General features: G+C 51.6%; 1 protein-coding gene across 2 annotated transcripts in view; it reads right to left on the bottom strand.

The window, feature by feature from the left end:
• The window catches only part of Sh3pxd2b (SH3 and PX domains 2B), an 83,866-nt gene extending 62,603 nt beyond the window's left edge, over positions 1–21,263 (bottom strand). For both annotated transcript variants that reach the window (XM_036196452.1, XM_036196453.1), the window contains exon 1: positions 21,121–21,263. In XM_036196452.1, the coding sequence (XP_036052345.1) occupies positions 21,121–21,195 (75 nt within the window). In that variant the 5' untranslated portion in view covers positions 21,196–21,263. The remainder of the gene's footprint in view (positions 1–21,120) is intronic.
• Positions 21,264–24,063: the final 2,800 nt, after the last annotated feature.

Here is a 24,063-nt window from a genome sequence, read left to right as displayed (position 1 = left end):
TCCAAGTCCTTACAGGGCCCCCATAAAGCATGTAGGAACCTAGGCCCATTTCCAATATCAATACCCCAAAGGGTTGTTTTTTTTTTTTTTTACAAGAATAAAGTCTGAAGCCAAAATCCAGTGTACAGCTCCTTGGGAAATCAGAGCTGGGCCCTGGTAAAAGTCGGTGGTAGGACAGAGAGAGCCAAACCATCTCCTGTGGGACCCCGAGTCCTGGGTCAGTGGTCATGCCTCGTTCCTGCTCACTCACTTGGCTGCAGCACCTGGAAAGGCCCCAGAACATGGAGAGGCCATTTCCCAGGGCAGTCTGATGGCCAGCTGTGATCTCAAAGAGTGTCATCATATGAACTGCAAACACATTGAGTTGTTTCTTGGAGGCTGAGGGGCATCCTCCAATCTTTTTCTGATTTGCAGATCTATTGCTGGAGTTTCTAGGGGGTTCTGGGCTTGGCTCCAACTCCAGGCTGAGAGCAATGATTGGATGGGCCCACTGTGCTGGTCACAGGACAGTCGTAACACTGGGGACCGCAGGGTCAGAGGCAGATAAACTTATTTACCTTCCTCACATTCTTGCCCAGGATGTCTCCTGCCATGAAGGACCAACAATCTCAGAGCAGGCCACACTGGCCAGGGGGGATTTAACACCAGAGTTTCTTAGTCCTATTTCTAGCTAGTGTTACTGGTTTTCCATTTATGGTAGATGGCTACAGTTTCCCTTTAAAAGTAACTGAATTGTCTAGAGTGCATATGAGGAGCCAGGCTGTGCTGGGAAAATATAGTAAGGCAGTCTGTGGGCACAGAAAAGCTCCGATGATAGCGTGCTGGGAGAGCCGAGCATGCAGACTTCCTTGCCATTCTCTCTGCATCTGGAGTGCGGCTGTTCATAGCCCAGTGGAGGACATTCCCAAAGTCAGAAGCACTTCCCTGCCTCTTCTTTGCTGGTGGGTGGTCTGCAGTGACCTGGGGGTGGCTGAAAAAAAAAATATCTAAAGACAAGGCCCAAGTGGGGACGGAGGCTATTTCCCTACAGGAGGGTTGAGAAAGCTACGTCAGCAGGACGGTGCTGTTATTCATTAGCAACGTCTGCCACGGGGCAGGCTGGATGGTGAAATGCATGCTACAATCCAGACTTCATGGGGAGAGTCATCCTTCACACTACTGCAGAGATCAACTTCTTCAGGGTTACACTTCAGCTGCAGGTTCCTCCTGCTTTCACAACAGGGAATTTTCTTACAGGTTCTCTGAGATTGTTCAGAGAAGTGTAAATCTGAAGAAGTCTTAGGCCAGCTGTCAAACTGGCTTGCAAGAAGCCCCAGGATCCAGCAGAGGCCAAGTGGGTGGGCCTCTGGACTGTCTACCCAGTTTCCATAGCACATGCCACTTTTAGCTCTTCTATATGGAGGAGAGGGTGTAACCAGCGGCCCACAGACCAGATTGTTATACACTGTGGGTCCACGGTGCCACGGGCAACCACTGCCTAGAGCCTGCAGACAGGGCCCCAGCCCTTGGCAGACTGCAGGGGCTTTCAACACTTTAATAGAGGAAATTCTTGCTTTAGGATAACCTTCACTTTATAGTTAGGGAAAGTTGGAGAGAGTTGCCCAGGGCCATGTGGTCCATGGGGAGAAAGGCTGGAACTAGAAGCCAGTGCTCTCCTTGGCAGGGGTTAGGACAGGGGTCAGGGCAGGGTCTGATCCCAGAGAAGAATACAGCTCTTTTGGGGGTGCAGAGAGCACAAAGAGCATCATTGAGAGGCTGTGGCTTCTGTTCACAGGCTATGGTTAGTCCAGTGAACCAACAGGCCAGAGTAGCTAACGCAGCCCTATTCTGCCACTAAAGCAAGCCTGAAGACACTCTACTAAGTGATCCCAGGCTGAGGAAAGGCAGCAGGGGAAAGAACAGGCCAAAGGAAGAGGGAAGGAGGGCCTCTGGGTTTCTAGGCATGGTGGGGTGACTGCAGTTAACAACGTTGTTATAGATTTTAAAACGGCGAGAAGAAAGGCTGGGAGATAGCCATTTAAGGCAGCAGACACACCAATGACCAATATGATCATAAAACAATGTACCCAAGTACCCAAACATCACACTGTGCTCCATAAATTGTCAATGAAAAGTAGTTTAAAGTGATTCAGATAAACCTATTTCCTGTTATGGAGCACCTATGGATATGTTTAAGGAGTCTACAGACCTCGGGAATCAAAAATCATCTTTAGCTGGGCATGGTGGTGCACACCTTTAACCCCAGCGCTTGGGAGGCAGAGATAGACAAGGCCAGCCTGGGCTACAGAGTGAGTTCTAAGACAGCCAGGGTTATATACAGATATGTCTCAAAAAACAACAAAAACCATCTCTAAAATGTCAGTGGGTTCCCCTTAAAGCTCCCAACCCAGCTGTGTTTCCAAGCTCAGAGATCCAGCAAGGAGCCTGAGGCCCAAAATGGACAGCAGGGTCGGGGTGAGAGGGTCAGAAAGAGGTGGGTGGGAGAGAGAAGAAACGGGGCAGAGACAGAGGGCAAAAGGGAGGGAGAGGGGGCAAGGAGAGAGAAAAGAGGGCTGGGAGAAGCACAGTGGAGGAACATGGGCGCAGCGGAGGGAGGCAGCTGTAGCTGGCCTCATTCGGGCCTAAACTAATAGGAAACATAATTCCACAGCTCCTCCTGGAGACCCTGGGTTCCCTTTGGTTCCAATCTGCCAACTCTCTCCAGCTGTCAGCCCAACATCTGGTCTATGTAGGTCAGCGCCTCTAGCCTTTTTCTGAAACTGCAACACACTGCAGTTTGATTTCCCAACACCCCACGGCAGCCCCGCCACAGGAAGTGCTGAAAAATGTGGGTTTCTCTTAAATAAAAACATGTTTAATTTATTCCTGGATAGGAATGCTGCCAAGCTTCATGGTACTACGTAGGAACACTGGGTGCTAGTGGGTAGTGCTGGGTGCTAACAGGGAATACTGAGTGCTAGGACAGAGTACTGAGTGCTAGGGGGGAACACTGAATGCTAGGAGGGAGTACTGAGTGCTGGGAGGGAGTACTGAGTGCTGGGAGGGAGTACTGAGTGCTGGGAGGGAAGGCTCTGGTACCTCTCGGTACTCAGGAAGTACTAGGAAGATAGAGGTAGGCAAGCCAGGGCGCATGCAGGGCAGGTAGCTCTGGTCCTGGATCTGGGCCTGCTTACTGTCGTCTACCACTAGGCCCAGCCCTCACAGATCACCTGCCAGGAAGGTGGGGTCACCCTGGGGTGACAGAGCAGGAGGAAACCACACATACTTGAGATCAACCAGTGGGAAGGATAGGCTAGCTCCCAGCCAGCCCACCCGCCTCTTCCAGGCCCCAGGCCAGAGCCTCTTCCAGGCCCCAGGCCAGAGCTTTCCTGTCCCCAAGTCAACAACAGCAGGAGTCACCAAACTCAGAGGTACCCCTCAGCAAGAGACAAAGAGACCCTGGAGATGGCAGGCTGCCAACCTCTCTCCCTCCCTCTTTCTCTTTTCCATTTTTTTTTCAATTAAGTGAATGGTTGGAATGGGGCCCAGACCCAGGAGTCAGCAGTGCCCTGCACCAGATTTCAGGCTGGGCCCCAGCTGCCTTTGTCCACTCTGCACACTGCATGGCAGGGGCTGGTGGCTGAGGGCTGTGTTTGCACCTGTGTGCAGGTGTGTGGCCAGGAGGCAGGAAGGAGGTGGAGAGGACTTTCAAGGAAAAGCTGGGCTCTTTGTCTAACGTGCTACTCAGCTTCTTCTGTTCACAAGGCTGATACACACAGGCCTGCTATGTACCAACTATGGTGGCAGCCATGCAGAGCAGAGTGTCACATGATGGATAGGGTATAAGGACCTCAGCCAGCTATCCCTTCTCCTCAGGAGCACAAGACTGTCTCTCCTGGGGATACTTGCTCTGCTCTCTCACCAAGCCACTTCCCACTGGAGCCTCAACAGACAGCCTGAGTCTGAGCTGGCCACTATTCTCTGGGTTCCCTAGAACACCAAGCCATGTGCCCGGCTGCCACCTACTCTCTCAGGACCCTCCAGCAGCAGCAGGGCCAAGTCTGTCCTACCACTGTTCTTCCAGGGCCCTGGAACAGTGGGCTTTTGAAACATCCAACAAAAGAGATGAAAAGCCCAAACAGGGCTCTATGGTCAAGGATCACAGTGGCCTCTCTCCGGCTCTGTGCCTGGACAGTCACAATGCTCCTGAAATGGATGAGTGAGCAGCTCAGCTGCCAAGGGGAGGAACAGAACCGCTTTGTGACACGGAGAATGCAGCCATGTGCTGAGCCTGGAGAGAGCCTCACTCTGCCGGCTGCTCTAAGCAGTAGTGGACGGACAGTGTCCTCCAGTCATAGGAACTGCACGGGAGCTTCATCCCATTGCTGGCAGAGAGGACTCGGGTGTTCCTTGGGAGAGCTTGACTGTCCAGTGCCCTGCCTGTAGCAGCCCTTATAAAAGCTCATAGAATATTAGACCAGTCATGTATGGTGCCATATGCCTTCAATACCAGCACTCAGGAGGTAGAGGCAGGTGGATTTCTGTGAGTTTGAAGCCAGCCTGGTCTACGTAGTGAGTTTCGGGCTAGCCAAGGATATACAGAGAGATCCTATCTCAAAAAGAAAAGGAACATTAGATCCCAAAAGTGATCTGTTCTGTTCTGTTCTGTGTTGTTTTGAGATGGGGATCTCAAGTAGCCCAGGCTGGCCTTGAACACCTGACTCTTCCTCCTTTCTCTACCCTGTTGAATACTGGGATTATAGATGCAGTCCTGCTGGGGGTTAGAGGAGCCTGATGATAGTGCCTGTCCTGTCTGGTCACAGTCCAATGCCCAGACTTGGCAATTAACAAGCCAGGGCTGGAGCTCACAGCATGACCTGTCCCTTCCTTTGGGCACACTTGGACCCTGTGGTGGAAGCCACGTCAGCAGGGAACGTGGGGCACTGGTGAGCAGGGAAGGTGGAGCACTGGTGAGCAGGGAAGGTGGAGCACTGGTGAGCAGGGAAGGTAGGGCACTGGTGAGCAGGGAAGGTGGGGCACTGGTGAGCAGGGAAGGTGGGGCACTGGTGAGCAGGGAAGGTGGGGCACTGGTGAGCAGGGAAGGTAGGGCACTGGTGAGCAGGGAAGGTAGGGCACTGGTGAGCAGGGAAGGTGGGGGGCACTGGTGAGCAGGGAAGGTGGAGCACTGCTGAGCAGGGAAGCCAGCCCACAGGTCTTTGTGCATGGGCATGCCTGGGCCTATTCACAGTTTGGTCCATGTCCCTTCATGTTAGGGGGACATTCAGGGCCAAGGGCTGGAGCTGCTACTGGACTGGCCAGGCGAAGCACTCTGCTTGCAGACCAAGGTACTGAGGGCTGGAAACACCACTGGCTTGGGCCTGTGGCTCCAGCTGGGCCTTGGCTGCCAACTCCCACATGTCTGCACACATCTGGCCCTAGCGGCATGGGAACTTTCCAATGGCCAGCAGTAGTGCTGGAGCCAAAGCCCAGGCTCAGGACACTAACCTGCAGGCTGGCTTTCTAGGAACGACTCCAGGGCAGGCACGCAGGGCTTGCCGGGATCTGAAGACTGCCAGGCTTTGGAGGTGCCTGGGCAATGTGAGAGGGACTGAAGACAGTTGGGGCTGCCCCGTGTTGACAGGGCTGCCTAGGGCCATGGAGTCGATGACAGCACCCACTAGGTGTGCCACACAACTACTTCCCTTACGATATGCCACTGGTTTGGACTCATAGAGGGTCAATAGTTTACCCACGGTCACACAGCCACATGTGACAGAGCTGAGACTGGGACTCAGCCCGTGTGATATAGGAGCCAAAGCCCACGGTATGTGGTCAGCCACCTAAAGGGCCTAGCACAGTACCTAGCACCCAGCAGTTACTTAATAGAGACCTTAGTAGGGTCTCTTCATGGGCCATAGGCCATCTGGGTACTCTGAAGATCACAAGGGGGCCAGTTCTGCTAGTGGCACCTGGGGACACTTTCCAGGTCAGAAATAACTGCTCTGGGTCTTGATGGGTGATAGTGTCTTCTATGTAGCAACCACACTAATGATCCCTCCTCCTAGGAAACCAGACCTGTGTGGTGGATCATATGATCTACCCCATTTTGTAGGACACCAAAATGACGTTCAGAGAAGCTATAATGGCACTTGTCCCAAGTCACACAGGGACGGATTAGGGAGGTGCCAGAGCAAGGATCTGGATTCCCTCAAAGCAGAAAAGCAGAGTCATATCACAATGGGGTGCCACCTCACCCCAGCCAGGAAGGTGACCACCAAAAAGACAAGACATAACAAATGCTGGCGAGATGCCGAAGGAGAAGGCTCCAGCCTGGCTTGTGGGGATGTAAACTAGTACTAAACTGTGGGAAATAGCATGGTGGTCCCTCCATACCAGAACTAGAACTACCACCATATGACCCAGAAGCCTGCTCCTGGAAATGCCCTCAGAGGGAGTGAAATCAGTATGTCAAAGAAATAGCTGGACCCCCATGCTCACTACAGCACTGCTCACAACAGCCAAGAAACAACTCTGTAACAGATGAATGAATGGGTGAGCAAATGTGGCCCATGCACAATGGAATAGTATTTGGCTAGGAAAAGAATATGGCGACCTTGATGGACCCGGATGACATTATGTTGTGTGAAATAACGAAGGCACAGGCATTTGCACCATGGTTTCACTTGCAAGGTGTCTTCAGGATTCTGTCACTGTGATGGAACACCATGACCAAAGCAACTAGGGAAGGAAAAGGTTTATTTCAGGTCACACTTCCAGGTAACAGTCCATTGATGAGGGAAGTCAGGACAGGAACTCAAACAGGACAGGAACCTGGAGGCAGGAGCTGATGCAGAGGCCATGGAGGGGTGCTGCTTACTGGCTTGCTCATCATGGTTTGCTCAGCCTTCTTTCTTTCTTTCTTTCTTTTTTTTTTTTTCAGCCTTCTTTCTAATAGAACTCAGGACCAGCCCAGGGGTGAACCCACCCACAAGGGGCTGGGCCCTCCTGCATCACTCACTAATTAAGAAAATGACGTATAGGCTTGCCTATGGCCCGATCTTACGAAGGCATTTTCTCAGTTGAGGCTCCCTCCTCTCCAGTGACTCTAGCTTGTGTCAAGTTGATATGAAACTAGCTAGTAGACATGGAGAAGCTAAAAACTGTGGATCTCATGGAGGTAAAGAGAATGGAGGTGGCCAGAAGGAGGGGTAGAGACAGGATGATTACTGGAGTTGGGACACAGTCAGACAGGAGGGAGGATGTCTAATGTTCTACAGTGCCACAGGGCAATCACGGTGGGTGGCAGTTAACTGTGTACTTCCAAGAAGCTTCATGAGAGGATCTGGGATGTCCCCACACAGCAATGATGACTATCTAAGGTGATGAGCACAGCAGCACCCTGATCTGGGCATCACACAAATGAATGCTCACATGTCAGCATGTACCCCATGAATATGCATGATCATTATGTAATTAAAAGAAGGATATTGAAAACAAAACAAAACAAAATCCTGCCTCTAGCACTTGGCCAGATGATGCAGAGTGACTGGGCGAGGTGAACGACTTCGCTATGGAAAGCTGAGCACAGTGCTGGTGAACAGGATTAATGGCCAGAGAAAAAGAACCTGCCAGAGCCTGACCATACATACTATCCCTATTCGTTTTCAAGAGTACCACTCTGAGTGGGGCATGCTGGCAAACGTCTGAAATCCAGCATCAGGGAGGCTGAAGCAGGAGAAGAATGAATTCCAGGCCAGTCTAGGCTACACAGTGAGTCTCAGGCCAACCCAAGTTACATAGAAAGACTGTCTCAAGAATGACTGCTCAGTCAACAAGGCAGTGCTTAAGATACCAGAATTCCACACTTGCCAGTCCCTCACCACCTGTGTCCAACTCCTGCCCTCTGGCCACCCAGCTGTGTGCCTCGGGCAAATCCTTCCTTAGCCTCTGTTCCACCTCTGTAACAAAGTGACATCTAGCCGACTGCATGCATAGTGCCAACACACGCATGACAACCAATGAAGCTGGTTATAAGGTGACATCTAGCCAACTGCATGCATAGTGCCAGCATGTGCACAGTACCCAATGAAGCTGGCTATAAGGTGACATCTAGCCGACTACATGCGTAGTGCCATCATACACACAGCACCTAATGAAGCAGTTATTACCCTAGTCCACTCCAGCTATCAGAGTGAGCCTGGAGGTTCACAGAATTGAGCCCAGAGGCCCCCATCCTGCCAGGAGCCCGGCACCTCCCAAAACAAGAGGGGAATGGGACCTGATGAGGGTGTCAGCTGGGAGATACAGGCTGGGGTGGCAGGTAAGGCAGAGAAAGAAGCCTGCTGCTCATGGCCAAGTTGGCCATCCCTTCCACCACGACTTCACCTGAGCCCAGCCTGCTATCCGCCATTGGTCATCCAGATAGGGTCTTCCTAAAACAGGTGTCCTGTGTTAGAAGTTTGGTCCCCAATTTGCCACCATGGGACCTTTAAGAGGTGGGGCCTAGTTCCAGGTAATTGGGTCTCTAGGGAACTAGGTGGTTCTGCCAAGACTCCATGAGTTCTGTAGGAACCAACAGCTGTCCTTTACCCATGACAGCCCCTGACATCTCCTGGGACAGCCGAGGGCCCTCACCACTGTTGCCGTACTATCTGGACTTTCTCTGTTTCCACACCTGTGAGCTAAAGAAACTTTTTTCTTTTTAAGTTACTCAACCTCTGACCTTTTTGTCATAGAAATAGAAAACTGACTAATACATACAGCACTTAAGCTAATTCTTGTCTTCCATAGGGCCCCTTCATGGCTCCTTTTAAAGATAAAACAGCTGCCGGGAAGTGGTGGTGCACGAGGGAGGCAGAGGCAGGTGGATCTTTCTGAGTTCAAGGCCAGCCTGATCTCCAAAGCGAGTTCCAGGAAAGGCAAAAAGCCCTGTCTCGAAAAATCACAACAACAACAACAACAAAAAAAAACAAAACAAAACAAATAAACAAAAAAGATAATACAGCAAATACATAGGCTTGTATTTAATGAGCAAAACTCTAGCATTGGGCAGAAGGATGAAGGAGCAGGGCTGCACAAAGAGACTTCCACCTCAGACATGCCAGGAAGACTCTTTTTCTGCATCAAGTATAAGTGGTTCTCCTAGGCCAGGTTCTGTGAGTACAACTGGTCACCCGTGTTCAGCCTTGCTGGCTGGCTGGACACGAATACCCCCATCCCAGTTAGGGCTCGGTGTAGACTCCTATGGTATCCTACACTGTCCTCTTCTCTTTCGGGAAAACGGGATAATACATAAAAACAAGACAATTTCATGTGACTGCTGACCACATGCCAGAGTCTGGGTCACCACTGCTCTGCTCTGCAGGGAGGTACCCAGGCTACACTTTCTATTTTGCAATGAGGATGGTATGTGGGGAGGGTAAGGAACTCACTCCATCCAGACGGCAATAAGCAGACCCAGTAACTGCAGAGTCTTGAGGCCTTAAAACCATCCACATCCCCACCCACCAAGACGACACTCTTGGCACACTCCCCAGACCCTGTCCCTGCACAGAATTGCTTTGCTAATGAAGATCACACCGTATCCGGCCATTCCTCTCTAACCTCAAGGCGTGGTTCTGGGATCCCTCCAGATCCTCCCATCCACTTCAGACCATCTCTAGATGACTTAAACACCTAACACAACATGCACACCATGTAAACAGTTGCCATACACATTCAACACAGACATGGCCATCACAGGCCTAACCACACAGAACAAGCAACAAGTAAACTGCCTCCCCTCCAATATTTTCTGTCTTCCTTTTTTCCCCCCTCGATGTTTTCAAACCATGGTTAGTTCCAGCCTGTGGACAGAACTGGAGGCACACAGGCCAAGAAGATGACTATGTTTTTAATTTGCCTTGTGTGTTGAGCATCTCTCCATTTTACTGAACATGCTTTGAACAAATCGCTTTTAAAGCTCCTTGGTCCACAGTGACACGGTATGTCACATTCTTTCTCAGTGGTAGATATTTAAGCTATTTTGAATAATTTTAATGCTGAATGTCTCAACCTATCAGTCCTCACAGAAGCTGACTAATCTGAACTTTAGTGAACTGGACCCTTGTCCACCTAGAACACTGACTTGTGTGTGGCCCTTCCAGACTGGTTGTGTACTTGAGGCTGCTGGCTGAAAACCCCAAGGCTTTGATCCCAGCACTTGGGAGGCAGACAGCCAGGCTACACAGTGAGACCCTGTCTAAAAAGAAGAGACAGCCACGCAAAGAGAAGAGCTCGTGGCTGGTCCGAAGCTGACGGTGTGGTAAAGACTGGCGTAGGGAACTGGCTGCAGGTTGTACTTCTGCCACTAGCCAGCCCGCTGCTCCTAGTGCCCTCAACAAAATGTTTATCCTTCAAAAGAAAAGAGGGAACCATTTATTCAGCACTTCTAGACGCCAGGAAGTGAACTAAACCCTTTCTGTGAGTAAGCCACCTCAGTCATTATCCTACCCTCATTTCCCAGAAGAGAGAACCGACAGAGAGAGGCTAAGCCACTAACTCCAGGTCACAGAGCCAGGCTATCACAGGCCACCTAGCTAGCAACCTCTGAGCATTCTACCCAGGGGCTGTTCATCCTTTCTGGGAGCTCATTTGGCAATCTCATGGAATTTACTACTCCATCTCAAAATGATTTAAAAATCAATAAAATCCATAGGATTCCAAATGAAACCAAGTCAAACCCCATTTATTAAAATAAAAAGCAAAATTGTAACAGACATATGTTTATTAATTTTTAAAAAAATCTATCAATAAATCATGTGACACCATGACTTTAAGCAGTGATGAGGACCAGGGAACTATTAAAAATATGCTGAAAAAAATTAGTGAGTTTACCTGGAAAGACAGTCACATCAGGAGAGAATGGAAGGCAGTCTTAGAGAGGTGTGAAAACTGAGATGTGGCCCTTTTCTAAGCCGGAGGCCCACACTGAGGACCCTCTGCCAGACAGCATTGGCTTGCCAGTCCCCAACAAGCATCCTCATTTGGCTTCCCTCTCGGGAACAGGACCCCAGCCCTGTGCCCTCCATTCTCTTCATCACAGATGCACTTCAGCGGAGGTGATCTCTTTAAGGACAGCCCTGTGCCTGCTCATCACTGCTTCTCTCTCTGGCCCTGATCCACAGCTGGCCCAGGGCAGACATTAAGCCACATCTGTGGAACTGACTGGAAGCCAAGGGTGGCCCAAAGCCACAGCTGCTGATTCACACCCTGGCCCGAGAAGAGGAAACAGTGACGCCACCTCGTGGGTTCTGGCTTGTGGGCCAGCACTGTGGGCGGAGGAGGTTCGTGCAATTCTGCTTAATTAAGCAGAAGTGAACACACCAATGTTGTGTGCTTTAAGGCAGCTTCCCCCCAGTGAGCGCTGGAAAGTGCTGGTACCCACAATTCCAGCCAGTGTGATCCTGGGCGAACTGCCTCACCTTCTCACTCCCTCAGTTTCCACGTGGGAAGCAGCCTAGGACAGAACTCAAACGTCGTCATCTTCCCAGTCCATGCCTCCTCCTTCCAACCCCAGCGCCCTTTGACCTTTGCTGCCCACTACTTGAAATAAGAGTAGGACTGTCAATCAGGATATCCCACCTCCACCTGACCACAGATGGTCAGGTGATCTGGCCAATCAGCGTCCCTCTTAAAGCTGTGGGATCAGACGCCACTGGTGGTGCTGTTGCTTCCTATCTGCTCAGAGATGGGAGCAGAGGGTTCATTTGGTTCTCTACATTCCTCTCTGGCTCAAGTTGGTCCGGACTTTGTTTCTTTTTGTTTGTTTGTTTTTTTCTCTGACACTTACTCTGCATAAACTTTTTATTGGGGAACACTACTGCACAGACTCAGTGACATTAGGTATGAGACCCTTGAGCACGTGAGAAGCACTCAGGTCAATGACAGTTAGTGTCTGATATTATCATAATTATTAATTAGCAATAAAAGTATTGTTACATTCTGAAAGCAAAACCAACTTGGAGTTATTAGCACACGGCTCAAATGTTAGAATCCCAGTGGCCGTTACACTGTCTCCTGAAGACCCAGTCTTGACTCCACTGTCCACATGGGCTCTGTCTTCTTCCTGCTTTGGAGATGCTCCTCTCTGAAGATCAGCTCCTCTCTGAGGATCAGCTCCTCTCTCTCTGCTTAGTGGTTTTCACTGTGCATGTGGTCCATGCAGTGCACAAGCCCCGGCGCCAGCCCACATGCACGGTCCTAGATGCCCAGGTCTCTTAACTTCCTCCCATCCATGGCTTCTATCTCCACTCCTCACATCTCTTCGGCTTGCCCAATCTCTGTCCCTTTTCTCCGCCAAATCTTTCTTACCCTTGTCCACTGGGCATCACCGATCCCATGCTGGGTGATCAGCCTCAGGGTACCTCCTCATTACACCTCCTCATTACTTGCCTTCTTGGGGTTCAGAAGCAGTTCAAGGTGATCTGTCTGCCCTCTTTCCTTGGAGACCCTTTGTTTATCTGAACATTGTCTCTGTTTTTGCATTCCCTGGCCCCTGCGTGTCTTGTGTTTGTCCACAGATTCTCAAGACACAGTGGACTTCCCAGTAGGAAGGTTCTGGAGTGCTGTTTGCAAAGAGGTATCTCTGGCAACATTGTATGAAGCACAGTGCCCAGAAAAAATTAATTCCAGCTAAGTGATGAGTCACCACTGAGCATCAGTACGGTCCAGATACTGGGTACGTATTTATCTGGAATTCACACTGTACTGGGTGTACTGGGTTCTCATTTGCTCATTCAGGATGGGCAGAGGTGGTGCTGCAGAGGTTGATGGTGAAATGCCCTCTCCTCCCACCCAGGCCTTTCTCTCTGTAGCTCCTGAAGAAGGCTTGGGCCAGAAAGCAAGAGGGAGGAGCCCCAAAGCTTGAGTATGCTGCAGAGGGCCCGCAGCTTCTAGTGAAACAGCCTGTGGGATCCCAGAAGGAACAGAGTCCTGGGAGTGGGGGCAGCCACACCACCCATCCACAGTACCACTTCTGAGCCACTGAGATACCTGCTACTCTGTTCCAAACCTTGTCCCCACGTTCGACCAGGAGATAACAAATGTCAGCTTGGTGCAGGGTCTGGTCAGTTGCACCACTCTGGGCTCTAGGAAAGGGACCACAGAGCGTCAGCTTGGGGACACTGCTCCAAGGATAGGAAAACTCCAAGGACAAACATCCCAGCATTTTGTGTCTGTCCCTAGGCATTCTGCAAAAAGCTTTTGAGTCCTGGCAAAGCCACCAGGTTTGAAGAAGGGACACCTCATGGCCAGCAGTAAACAAAGGACAGTACCAGTCCAGAGCTGGGTTCCAGGTGCCACATGCGGCTGTCCGAACAAGCCTCGTTTCCCCTCAGCCAAGACCCACTGGTGCACAGGGTACTCAGGGACTGTCATCTCCCTTTCCGGCAACTGCACGGACACAAAGGGACGGGGACAACTGAGACATGAGAAGGAAGACTATTCACCAGTTTTCCTCCAAGGAAAAAGGATGCTGTGCTGGCTAGTTTTCTGTCAACTTGACACAAGCTAGAGTCAGCCGAAAGGAGGGAGCCTCCATTGAGAAAATGCCTCCATAAGATCCAGTTGTGGGGCATTTTCTAAATAAGTGATTGATAGAGGAGGGCCCAGCCCATTGTGGGTGGGGCCACCCCTGGGCTGGTGGTCCTGGATTCCATAAGCAGGCTGAGCAAGCCATGAGGAACAAGATGGTGAGCAGCACCCCTCCATGACTTCTGCATCAGCTCCTGCCTCCAGGTTCCTGTCCTGTTTGAGTTCCTGCCTTGGCTTTCCTCAATGAACTGTGACTCAGGATAGAGAAACCAAATAAACCTTTTCCTCCCCAAGGTGCTTTGGTCATAGTGTTTTATCACAGCAATAGCAACTGTAACTAAGACAGATGAGTAATTTGCAAGCTGAGTCCAAGCATCATGAGCAGGATGTGCAGCTCAAAGGGAGGATCTCTAGTCTGGTCCTTTCTGGAGGTGCAGTAAACCATGCAACTTGCCCATTGTGGATACCTGGATTGGGGAGCCCTCAGACATACAAAATACCCCAGGAGCAGGGGTCGGGGCATACCTCTAGCTGGAGGACTTTTCCAGGACTCCTCAGGGAGCACACCAGAGTGTCTGCGGGACTCTGGACTGCTTGGTTTTGCACCCCTCCTTAGCTGCAGGCACTATGAAGGACTGGACTCTCTGGGCAAGGCACACTATAGCCAGGAAATCAGGCCCCTGGTTGCCCTGCAGGATTTCACACTCACAGCTTTTGTTTCTTCAGCTCGTGGCTGGAAAACCACATGTGAGTCCTTCATGTGTGGCAGGAATGGAAAGAAGTGTGTGTCACCAGCAGAAGCCCATCTGAAGAGGCCTTGCTCTTGGAGGATCAGGAAGAATGCAGAGGGACCTCAGGGTGACAGCAGGATGTGGGGACCTGCTGGAGCCACCTTGGCTTGGCACAGACTCTTTTTTAAAAATAAGCAGTCACCGGTTTTTATTTTCACTAAAAACAGGGCCGTGTGTACATTGCAGAACATTTGGAAAACATTAAAAAACACAGACAAGCAAAACAAAGAAGGTGCAACATTTTTTTATCAGCTCTATTTCTGGGTTTTTGTAGATGGTCATTTCCACCCTTCAGTGGCAATCTGCAGGAAGGGTCTGAGTGTGTGCCCATAGCCAGTTTGACTGTGATGCCCTGGCAGAAGCCAAGTGTATCTAACCACCCTCCTGGAATTCCACATGTGCATGTCACAGGATCCTGTTCTCTACTGACGGGCATTTAAGCAGCTACCAACTTACAGCTATGGTAAATGACAGTTATACATGGATGTTCCTAGTGAGGCTTAATCTGGCCAGGCTGGGACCAGGGCCTGGGTCCACTACCATCCTCACACTGGCCTCCTCAAACTGGAACTACTAACAACCCCATTTTATAGATAGGGACACTGAGCATAGAGAGTAATAGATCCCGCTGTGGTCACAGAGTTGGTAAGTGGCAGAGCAGCAATCTGACTAGTGGGCTTTCTCCATTCACTAGAAGCGTGGAAAGGCACAGATTCAATGTCTGCACCCATTCCCTGTTGAAAATTATTCGGAGCTATGCTGGCACAGCCTCCTTCAACCTGCAGGACCCAGGGTAAGAGAGAAGCAGCGGAGGCACCACTCTTGCAGAAGGCCTTCCAGTGGGGGGTGCTGGTGCCTGCACCTGGGGCTGAGGGGACGGGAGCAGTGGGCACAGCTGTCAAGGTCCCCAGAAGAGCATCCCGAAGCTGTCTTACTTGCTGCCTCCTCGGCACAACTTGCTTCTGTGACAGGCACCCCACCTTTTTTTTTTTTCAGCCTCAAGAAAGCAAAAGACACTTTTAAAAAAAGTTATCAGGAGCTGGAGAGATGGCTAGGTAGTTAAGAGCATTTGCTGCTCTTCCAGATGACCCAAGTTTGATTCCCAGCACCCAGGTTCACAACTATCTGTAATGTCAGCTCCAGAGGACTGAACACCCTCTTCTGGCCTCCAAGGACATCAGCGTAGTTTTGCACATTCCCTCACACAGACAAGCACATGCGCATATAGATAAAAATAAGAGATCTCTTTTTGAAAATGCCGTGAGGGTGTCACCACTGTGTGACAGACATGGGGAAGTCCAGGACTATCAGTAGAGGAGACTGGAGTAGCTCTTCATGCTATCAGAAGAGCGAGGCAGACACAGCACATCTCAGAGGGGCAATGGCTCCAGATCGGGGCCATGCTGTGGTTCTCCATGGCCACACTAATGTCATCAGGCTCAGCACTGAGGATCAGGATTTAAACCCTCGGATGTGCCGTTGGCAGGTCTCCTAGCTCAGCCAGCAGGGATGAGAGGCAAAGCCAGGCTTTGCCACCACAAAGGCAAAGGTAAGTCAGTAAGAAATGTGCTAGTCGCTGGCAGTTTTCTCCAGCAGAATTCTAGCACCTTCGAATTCTCACACTATCTTCTCAGAAGGAGCCACCTTGCTCACAAAGCCAGAAGCCAATGTGGGACAGGGTGGTCTACTGCCACAGAGAACTTGCACCCAGGCTGGTTTGTCTCTAACATCCCCACTGGCTGCCCTGCTCTGAGGGTTTCCATAAAAGGGTGCCAGGGACGGCAGAGGGGGGAAATGGCTGTGGATATACATGGGCAACAGATCTCCACTCCACACAGCTCGGCATCCAGGGACCACCACACAATACAGAGGTCAGCTCTGGCTTCACAGGATCCTCACTGACTCGGCAGGCACCATCACTCCCAGGCTCCAGGAACCTGACCAGTTAAGGAGGGATGCCCTGACAATCTCTCACTCTATGAGGACAATCCACTCAGAGCTTCTTTGGAGTAAGTGACAAGGGCTGATGACCTGCTTGTCAGTAGACTGAATGAACAGAGGGAGGAGAGAAGGGCCGAGGATGACCCCGACATCTCAGAAAAGGGGCAACAACGAGCCCCCTGGTTTGTGGTGGCATCACAAAGCTGCCTCAATCTTCCAGACAAACACACCTAGCTTGGTTCCCATGCAGTTTCTCCCCTGCTGTGTGACGTCACACCCATACTTTGGATCCTCTGAGCCTACAGTCTCCTCAAGGGGAAACTGAGAACATTAATCTAACCACCTGCAAGATTAGTATCTGAGATGTATAAACCTTTCACATCATGAGAAGATGAAAGGCAAAAACACACGAGCCAGCAGCAGAGGATAAACAGGCAATTCACAGAGGAGGAATCTCAGCCGGCCAAGGAAGGCACACACGGCCACTGGACCACATTAGCAAGCAGGGAAAGGCTGAGGAGCACCATCAGGGGACACTACCGTGCAGCAAGAAGTCTGGCATCAGCTACAAAGTCTGACAATAGAGAGACTGGCCCTGCACAGAGGGATCCCCGGGAGGTGGCTCCTGCAGGAACACACAGAGTTGAACATAACACCCCAAGGCCCAGCAGAGTTCCTGTGTTGGGACTAGACAAAGGAACAGTTCCGGTTACCTGCTGGGAAGAACAGCCCTGAGTCTCCAGGAGAAGAGGACCTTCAAAATGGAGGGAAATAGCCTCACATGGAGTACTATGCAGCAGTGAAGATGAACTGGGGCTTCCGTATTATCACAGATTTGAACAGGGCAAGATTTTTATAGTTTCAAAACATTGAAGACAAGATTGAGATGGGTTAGCAGGTAAACATGTAAAGGACAAGGAAGGGGATACTGATGGCAAATGGGGTGACAGAAATGTTATAAAACTGGACTGGGGTGATGGCTATTCAGCCCTAAACAGTTACTACAAATGCCAGTGACCTCTATGGTTACAACAGGCCACTGTGGTAGTATATAAATGATATGTGAAGAAGACAGTTAAATTTTAAAAAAGTTATCCCTATGAACCCCTATTTTATGTGTGTAGATGTTGCCTAAATGAATGTGCACCACGTGTGCCCGGTGTCTGTGGAGACCAGAAGAGGGTGTCAGATCCCCTGGAACTGGAGTCACAGATGGTTGTGAGGCACCATGTGGGTCCTGGGAATCAAACCCAGGTCCTCTGCAAGGGCAACACGTGCTCCTAATGACTGAGCCATTTCTCAAATCTGTGAATCCGTATTTTAAAAGTGAGTGAGGGCCAGGCATGGCAATCTGTAATCCCAGCACTTGGAAGGCAGAGGCAGGCAGATCTCTGAGAGTTCAAGGCCAGCCTGGTATACATGGTTAGTTCCAGGCCCGCCTGGGCCACCGACTGGGAATGATAAATAACAGATGCGGGGCAGTGGTTTGGGGAAAGATGTGAGTGGAAGGGCACATGGGGCTCTGCCTCTGTGATTTATTTATTCTAAATACAAAGACAAAAGACCTAAGTCAAATGCACAGCTCAGCAGAGGCAGGAGTCTATGGATGGGGCGGGCTTTTTTTCTGTCTGTGCCTCTGAAACACTGAAGTCACATGATAGGAGTCTACCACTCTCAAAGAGCTGTCAGGACAACGAAACCCACACCCAAGGCTCCATCTAGGGCTAGTTAGTACTGCTGTGGTTGGGGACCATACTGTTCCCTTGACCCTGTGTGTCCTTTATCCGTACAGGGGAGAGGATCCCAACAAGACCTCCAGAGCCTATAGGTTGCTAGAAGACACTCCAGTTGGAGGGTGGCCCCAGGATGTCACTCTGAGGAGTTCCCTTCACATTTATTCTGAAGTCCAGGTTCTGAGTGGGACAGGTACATCAGGGGTGACACACAGTGACACCAGCCTTGTCCACAGGTGAAGGCGGCCCCTGTGGAGAGGCTGCTAACCTGACATGGAGGTGCAGCAGGGGACCACGCCCTGAGCCCCAGGTACTGTTGTCTAACTGAAGCCTCAGAACCTCTGGCCGGGTCTCTTCCAGACCCGGCATCAGAGGGGCACAGCAGCCAGGACACTGCAAACTGACGTGCACATTGCACTGTGGCGGTATGACAGGCGTAGAAGTACGTGGTGTCAGCCCTGTTAAGGTCTGGATATGATCTATCCATGTTCAAGAGTTTTGTGTGGGCAACACTTGGTTGCCGGTGTGGTGACCTGAGAAGTGGTAGGACCTAAGAGGCGGAGCCTAGGGAGAGGCAGTTAGGTGATTGGGTGTATGGTCTTAACAGAGTTCTCCCAGGACCTCAGTTCCCAAAGGGCTGGTTGTTACAAAGGAGCAAAGGGGCTCCTCCCCCATCTTTCTGGCTTCTAGTCTCAGCATTCAATCTCTCCCGCTATACATGCTCCCCCCATGATGTCACCTATGACTCCGGGATGGAGCCAAGAAGTCCAGGGGCCAAACCGATGAGGCAGCCCAGTCTTGGACTTCCAGCTCCCCAAGCAGCTAAAGAAACCTCTTTATTTTACATAGGACTGAACCTCAGGTACTTGGCTCTACAATGAAAAACAGACTAAGATGGTCCCCAAGGGGCCCTGGGACACTCAACCGCTGTCTGTATTTTTGGTTACTACCACTGAGGAAAGGGGAGCTGCTGTATGGAGGGCAGAAGCAAGGGTACTTCAGCCAGGCTGCCAACACCGGCTTTCCTGACCCACTCCCTTCAGTGTTCGGAGCTGGGGGGACAGGTGATACGGTCCACATCTGCTGCTGTTGACTTTGGGACCTTCCTACCATTGTACCAAATTATCTGCTCCTCTGGATGACTCAGGGTGCATTCATCCCCACCCCCTTCCTCATCTGGGGAATTAAAGGCAGGGAGAAGGTCCCTTGTCACAGCAGTGACTAAGCCCATGTTCAGAGGAACGAGTTCTCAGAACAAGCTCCTGCATGACTTCAGCATGTTTCCAATCAGAGAGACATGGACACCACAGGGCTACTGTTAAGGAACGCCATGTCGGTCACATGACTGCTCCTGATGGGAGGACATGATCATCCCATCTTTCATCTGAGGACACAGAGACTCCAAAAAGTAACAGCAATCTGGGAGTCCAAGAGCTGAGCCCCAAGCTAGGCTGCTATGTAGACCTGGCTCAGTGGGCCCCTAACAATTGGTTGGAAGTTCAGGGGTACCCCTCAAAGCTGCAAAGCACTGGCAGGGAGATGTGGGCCTGAGTGGATTCCCAGGTTTTGAAAGGACTTTGTCCAGGGCCTCTGTGGGTGTGTGGGGTCTGAGAAGAGGCGTGGTCGCAAAATTTTTGGTCCAACAGGATTTACACACTTGCTCTGCTCCTGACTGTTAGTGTCCTTCATCTGTGAAATGGACTTGGGAAAAACCACTATTAAAGGTGTGCGACAGCCCAAGAGGGGGTGGGCCATGATGCCCAGTCCTCGGTGACTGCAGCTCTTCTGGTTTGGCGGGCTCACAGATCTGGTGGGCTCACAGATCTGGTGGCAGGCGGCATAGAGAATGCTCTACTTCCTCCAGTTGGTGTGTTACTGAAAACTGTCCCGTACCCAAGAGGCAACTCAGCAGGCTCCAACAAGAAGCCAAGATTTGGCACCATTTTCAACAGTTAAGGGGAGAAAAGGGGGTGGGTGTGGGGAAACCAAGACAATTTAGCTGAGCTCTGAAGCAAGGAAAACTCAGCTCTATTTAAAGATATCACAGGTCCAGGAAGCAGCCCCCGCTGGCTGGCCCAGGACTGAGTAACTGAACGCCTAGCCAATAACAATACATGGGAACACAGCACGCCCTTTCTTGCAGAGTGCAGTGGATTCCCGGCCATCTCCTTCCAGAATTTTATGGGCGACTCATGGAAGGCATGTATGTATATCTGTCTGCTTTGTAAGAACGGCTCTCTTAAACAAACAGACCCCAAAGGGGCTTCCAGGGAGGCCCCTGGCCAGCCTTCCTCCAGCCAACGCCCTTTTCTAGTTATTGTTCCACATTTCTTTGTTAGGATTTTTTTTCCCTCCCTCTTGCTTTTCTCCTTCCTGGTTAACTTCTCCAGGGCTGCCACAGGCAGCTTCTTCCAGGCAGGGACACCAGCTCCCTTCACTCCTGGAGGGAAGTCCACAGGGCCTCCTCTGGATCCACTGTCCTACTTCTCAGAACCTCTGAGGTGGAACCTGGGCCACCTCAACTGCAGACAAGGTCCCTAAGCAGCTCTGGAGGCCACTTCCCACCTGAGGGTCACCGTGGGTCCAGGGCCCACCGTCCATGTTCTGGAACCCTCAGCCTTCCCATCTGCAAAATGACACCGGGAACCCATTTCCTCCCAATCTTGCCAGCTCCAAACAAAATTCTCATTTCACAGAGGGGGGTACTCCTGGGGAAACTTTCCCACATCGTTAAACGGAAGTTACTGGAGAGGGGTATTCAAATGACCCATACTCAGAAGGACGAGAGGCTTGGTTGGCTGGTCCCACGAGTCTGGGCGCCTCTGGACAGGAGGGTGGCCTGAAACCGCGCCTCCGTGGGTCTCTCTCCTGGTTTCTGAGTCTCCAGCAGCAGCTGGGGCCAGACTTTTGCACGGGTGGGTGGGCGGACAGGGCGGGGGCTCGCGGAGAGATGGCAGGGAGGGCGCGGGGGCCCGGGGCGCGCGGGGAGATGGCGGGGAGGGTGCAGGGACCAGGGGCGCGTGGAGAGACAGACGGCAGGGAGGGCGCGGGGCACAAGTTCTGCGCGGGGCTGGGGTCGCCGCGTGGCGCGGGCGCAGACTCACATAATGCTTGTTGGGCACGCGCCGCTTCTGCACGTCCAGCACCTTCACCTCCACGATGCTGCGCCGCGGCTGCATGGCCGTTCTCCGCGCCCAGCGCCGTGCGGGCCGGACCGGGCCAACGGGATCCGAGCCGCCGAGCACTAGCCGCCACCGCCGCCGCCGCCGCCGCCGCCCTCCGCGCCCCGCCCCTGCCCGCCCCCGCGCCGCCCGCCCACCCCGCTTAAAGGGCCCGCCCGGCCTGGCCGGGCCACGTCCGCCCGCGGGCCTTTGTCCCCGCGCCCGGCGGGACGGCGCGCCCCGCCCCCCGTGCCCCGGCCTGGCGACTATAAGTCCACGCATCCAAGCAGCCTGTTCGGGCTCTCCATCCCCAAAACGGGTTCAGGGCCGCTGCCCACCCCCCTCGGAGTCTGCGAACCGCGGACATTCCAGTCGCTATAAATCCGGTCTCCCACCCCCAGCTCTAGGAATTCAGAGAAGCAGTGGTGACTAGGTCTCCTGGGTTCACTGTCTGTGACATGGAGAGAAAAACTGCAAAAATGCCCTCGCGGTCCTGCAAAGGGCGGTGAATGTGAGCGAAAGTGGGGGTGCTGGGTAGGTAGCGAACCCCTGCCCCCCATGGTGGGCTGAGTCCACACCTGGCTCTGTGCCCTGTCCTTTTCACAGATGCCCACTTAAAGTCTCAGAATACCCGGGAATAGGGGAAGACGATTAATCGCCTTTTACAGAGGACCTGAGAGCAGCCTCCAGATTCATGGAGCAGGTGGTTTGAACCCCTGGTTGCCCCACACTAAGCAAATCAAAGCTACAAGTGGTTCCACACTTTTTCACCTAGCGCCTCCTAACATTGGCTGGGCACTCAGTGCTGGCCGAATGAATGGATGACCGGACACACATAACAGCATGGATGGGTAGTTCAGGCTTCAGGTCAATGTTCTCACAGCCACTGAGCAAGGGGGTGGGGGGTAGGGTTCCTCTCTAGGCACCTTCCCACCCATATCCAAGTTCAGCCAAGGAATTTCTCAGGGGAGGGACCCCTCAGTCTAGTTTGATTGTTTCCCTCTAGAAACCCCTCCATTACCTTTCTGACTTACTTGCCCATCTTTCCCACTGCTCTGGCTGTAGAGGCTGGTCTATGGGCTTCACTAGTGGATGCCCTGTGCTTGGGTAACTTGGCTGGTAGGAGGCGTTGGCAGAAGTCTGGGTAACCCTCCTTCCCCAACTACCTTCTGAATTGTCTTTACCAAAGACCATGGTTTCATACTAGCGGTGGGCACAGTTCCAGGCACAGGACCCTTTTCTTGGTTTCCTTGGTATGGCCCATCCTTTGACAAACAGACTCTTCATTAAGTTGTTTTCACTGACCCATTTGGAGAGTGGCATCCATTTTGGACCAGGGCCTTCCCTGGCTCCAGGAATCATCTTCTCCAGCAAGGCACCCTCTGGCCACACTGGAAATAGGCATTGTGGTGACCATCTGACTTCTGCCATTCTCTGCACAAAGCAAGCCTCCCTAACAAGCAGAACCGTTGACTGTAGAATCTGGATGCAATCATCCAGTGTTCCCAGCTCCCATGTTCCCAGCCCTCCAGGTGTGTATCCTCCCCCGCCTGATGGGCCTGGCCTAAGGAGATTATGATGTCATGATGTCCCGCTTCCTGCCTGGAGCAGTGGTTATATGCCTCATCTCTCATGTCCCTCACCCTTCCCCTGCCTGCTGAATTCTGTCTGTGTGAGTTTAATCATGCTGGGGCACTCAAGAAAGTTCAGTCTCAGCCTTTGCCTTGAGTGTCTGGCTGATTTCACTCAGTGTCCTCAAGGTTCATCCTCATCCTCGTTACCTGCTTCAGAGTCTCCATACTTTCTGTGGCTGATTACTACTATTTCATTGTGTGCTCTTTACACATCTTCTCCCATGTTCCCGATGGTCGCTTTAGTGTCACCACCGCCTTTGGGCTACTGTGACTAAGGCTGCTGGGAATGTTGACACACTGTTATCTGTTCAAAGTCCTTGCTTTAGGGTATAATCCGGAAGTAGAATTTCTGGATTGCTGGCAATTCTGTCTTGATTTGTTCATTCTTTTGTGGAATTGCCCTTCTGTCTGCCTGGTGGCCATGCCATTTTTACTTCCCATTAGCAGTGCACAAGAGGTCCAGCCTTCTCTACCCTGTTCCCTGAGCCTGTTACTTTCTGCTTCTTCTATTGTTCTTGATCACAGTCACCCCAATGGTGTGGATCAGTGACTCACTCTAGCTTTTATTTGCATTTTCCCAGTGATTAGTGACAAGGGGGGAAAATGCCTGTTTAAGCTCTTTGTCAATTTTTATACAGGGTGTCGGCCTTTTTCTCTTGCCTTTCTGAATCCGTGACTTAACCTCCTACACTTCTGGGCTTTCCCAAGCAGGCAGCCTATTTGAAGTAGGGTGGGGACTGAACAGTGGGCTAGTGATGTGATTTAGGTTGGCTATTCACACTAGAAAGGGCCACCCAGGCTTTGCTTGGGAGGTACTGAGGATTATCTGCTGGGAAAACAGAACAAGAAACAACAACACCCCAAACAGAAAAAAACGACCCCTTAACTCACATGGTCAGCAGAGCTTAAGGGGGCAGGGCTACCTACTGAGGTACTAGCCCCACAAAACACTTCTGCAAATTCAAGTGCACCCGGGGATCCAAATCTCTAGCAGGAGAGAAAATCTCACTTGGATTCTGAACTTACTCCAGCCACTCACCAGCCTAATAGTATTTGCTGAGGTTTGCCGGTGAGTTTGGCACTGGCCTGGCACTTTACATGCGTATGTCTTACTAGGGCACCACAGTCCTGTGACTTAGCAGCCATCCTTTCTGTTTGCTGACAGGGAAGCTGGAGAGGTTTCAATAGGCAGTGCTTCCTTGAGACGACAGTGCTGGGATAAAGTGGTGCCTGCAGATTGTCTGACTGCACA

The sequence above is a fragment of the Onychomys torridus genome, chromosome 8, assembly GCF_903995425.1.
Source record: "Onychomys torridus chromosome 8, mOncTor1.1, whole genome shotgun sequence".
NCBI classification, from domain to species: domain Eukaryota; kingdom Metazoa; phylum Chordata; class Mammalia; order Rodentia; family Cricetidae; genus Onychomys; species Onychomys torridus.
This window is presented reverse-complemented; position numbering and strand designations above follow the sequence as displayed.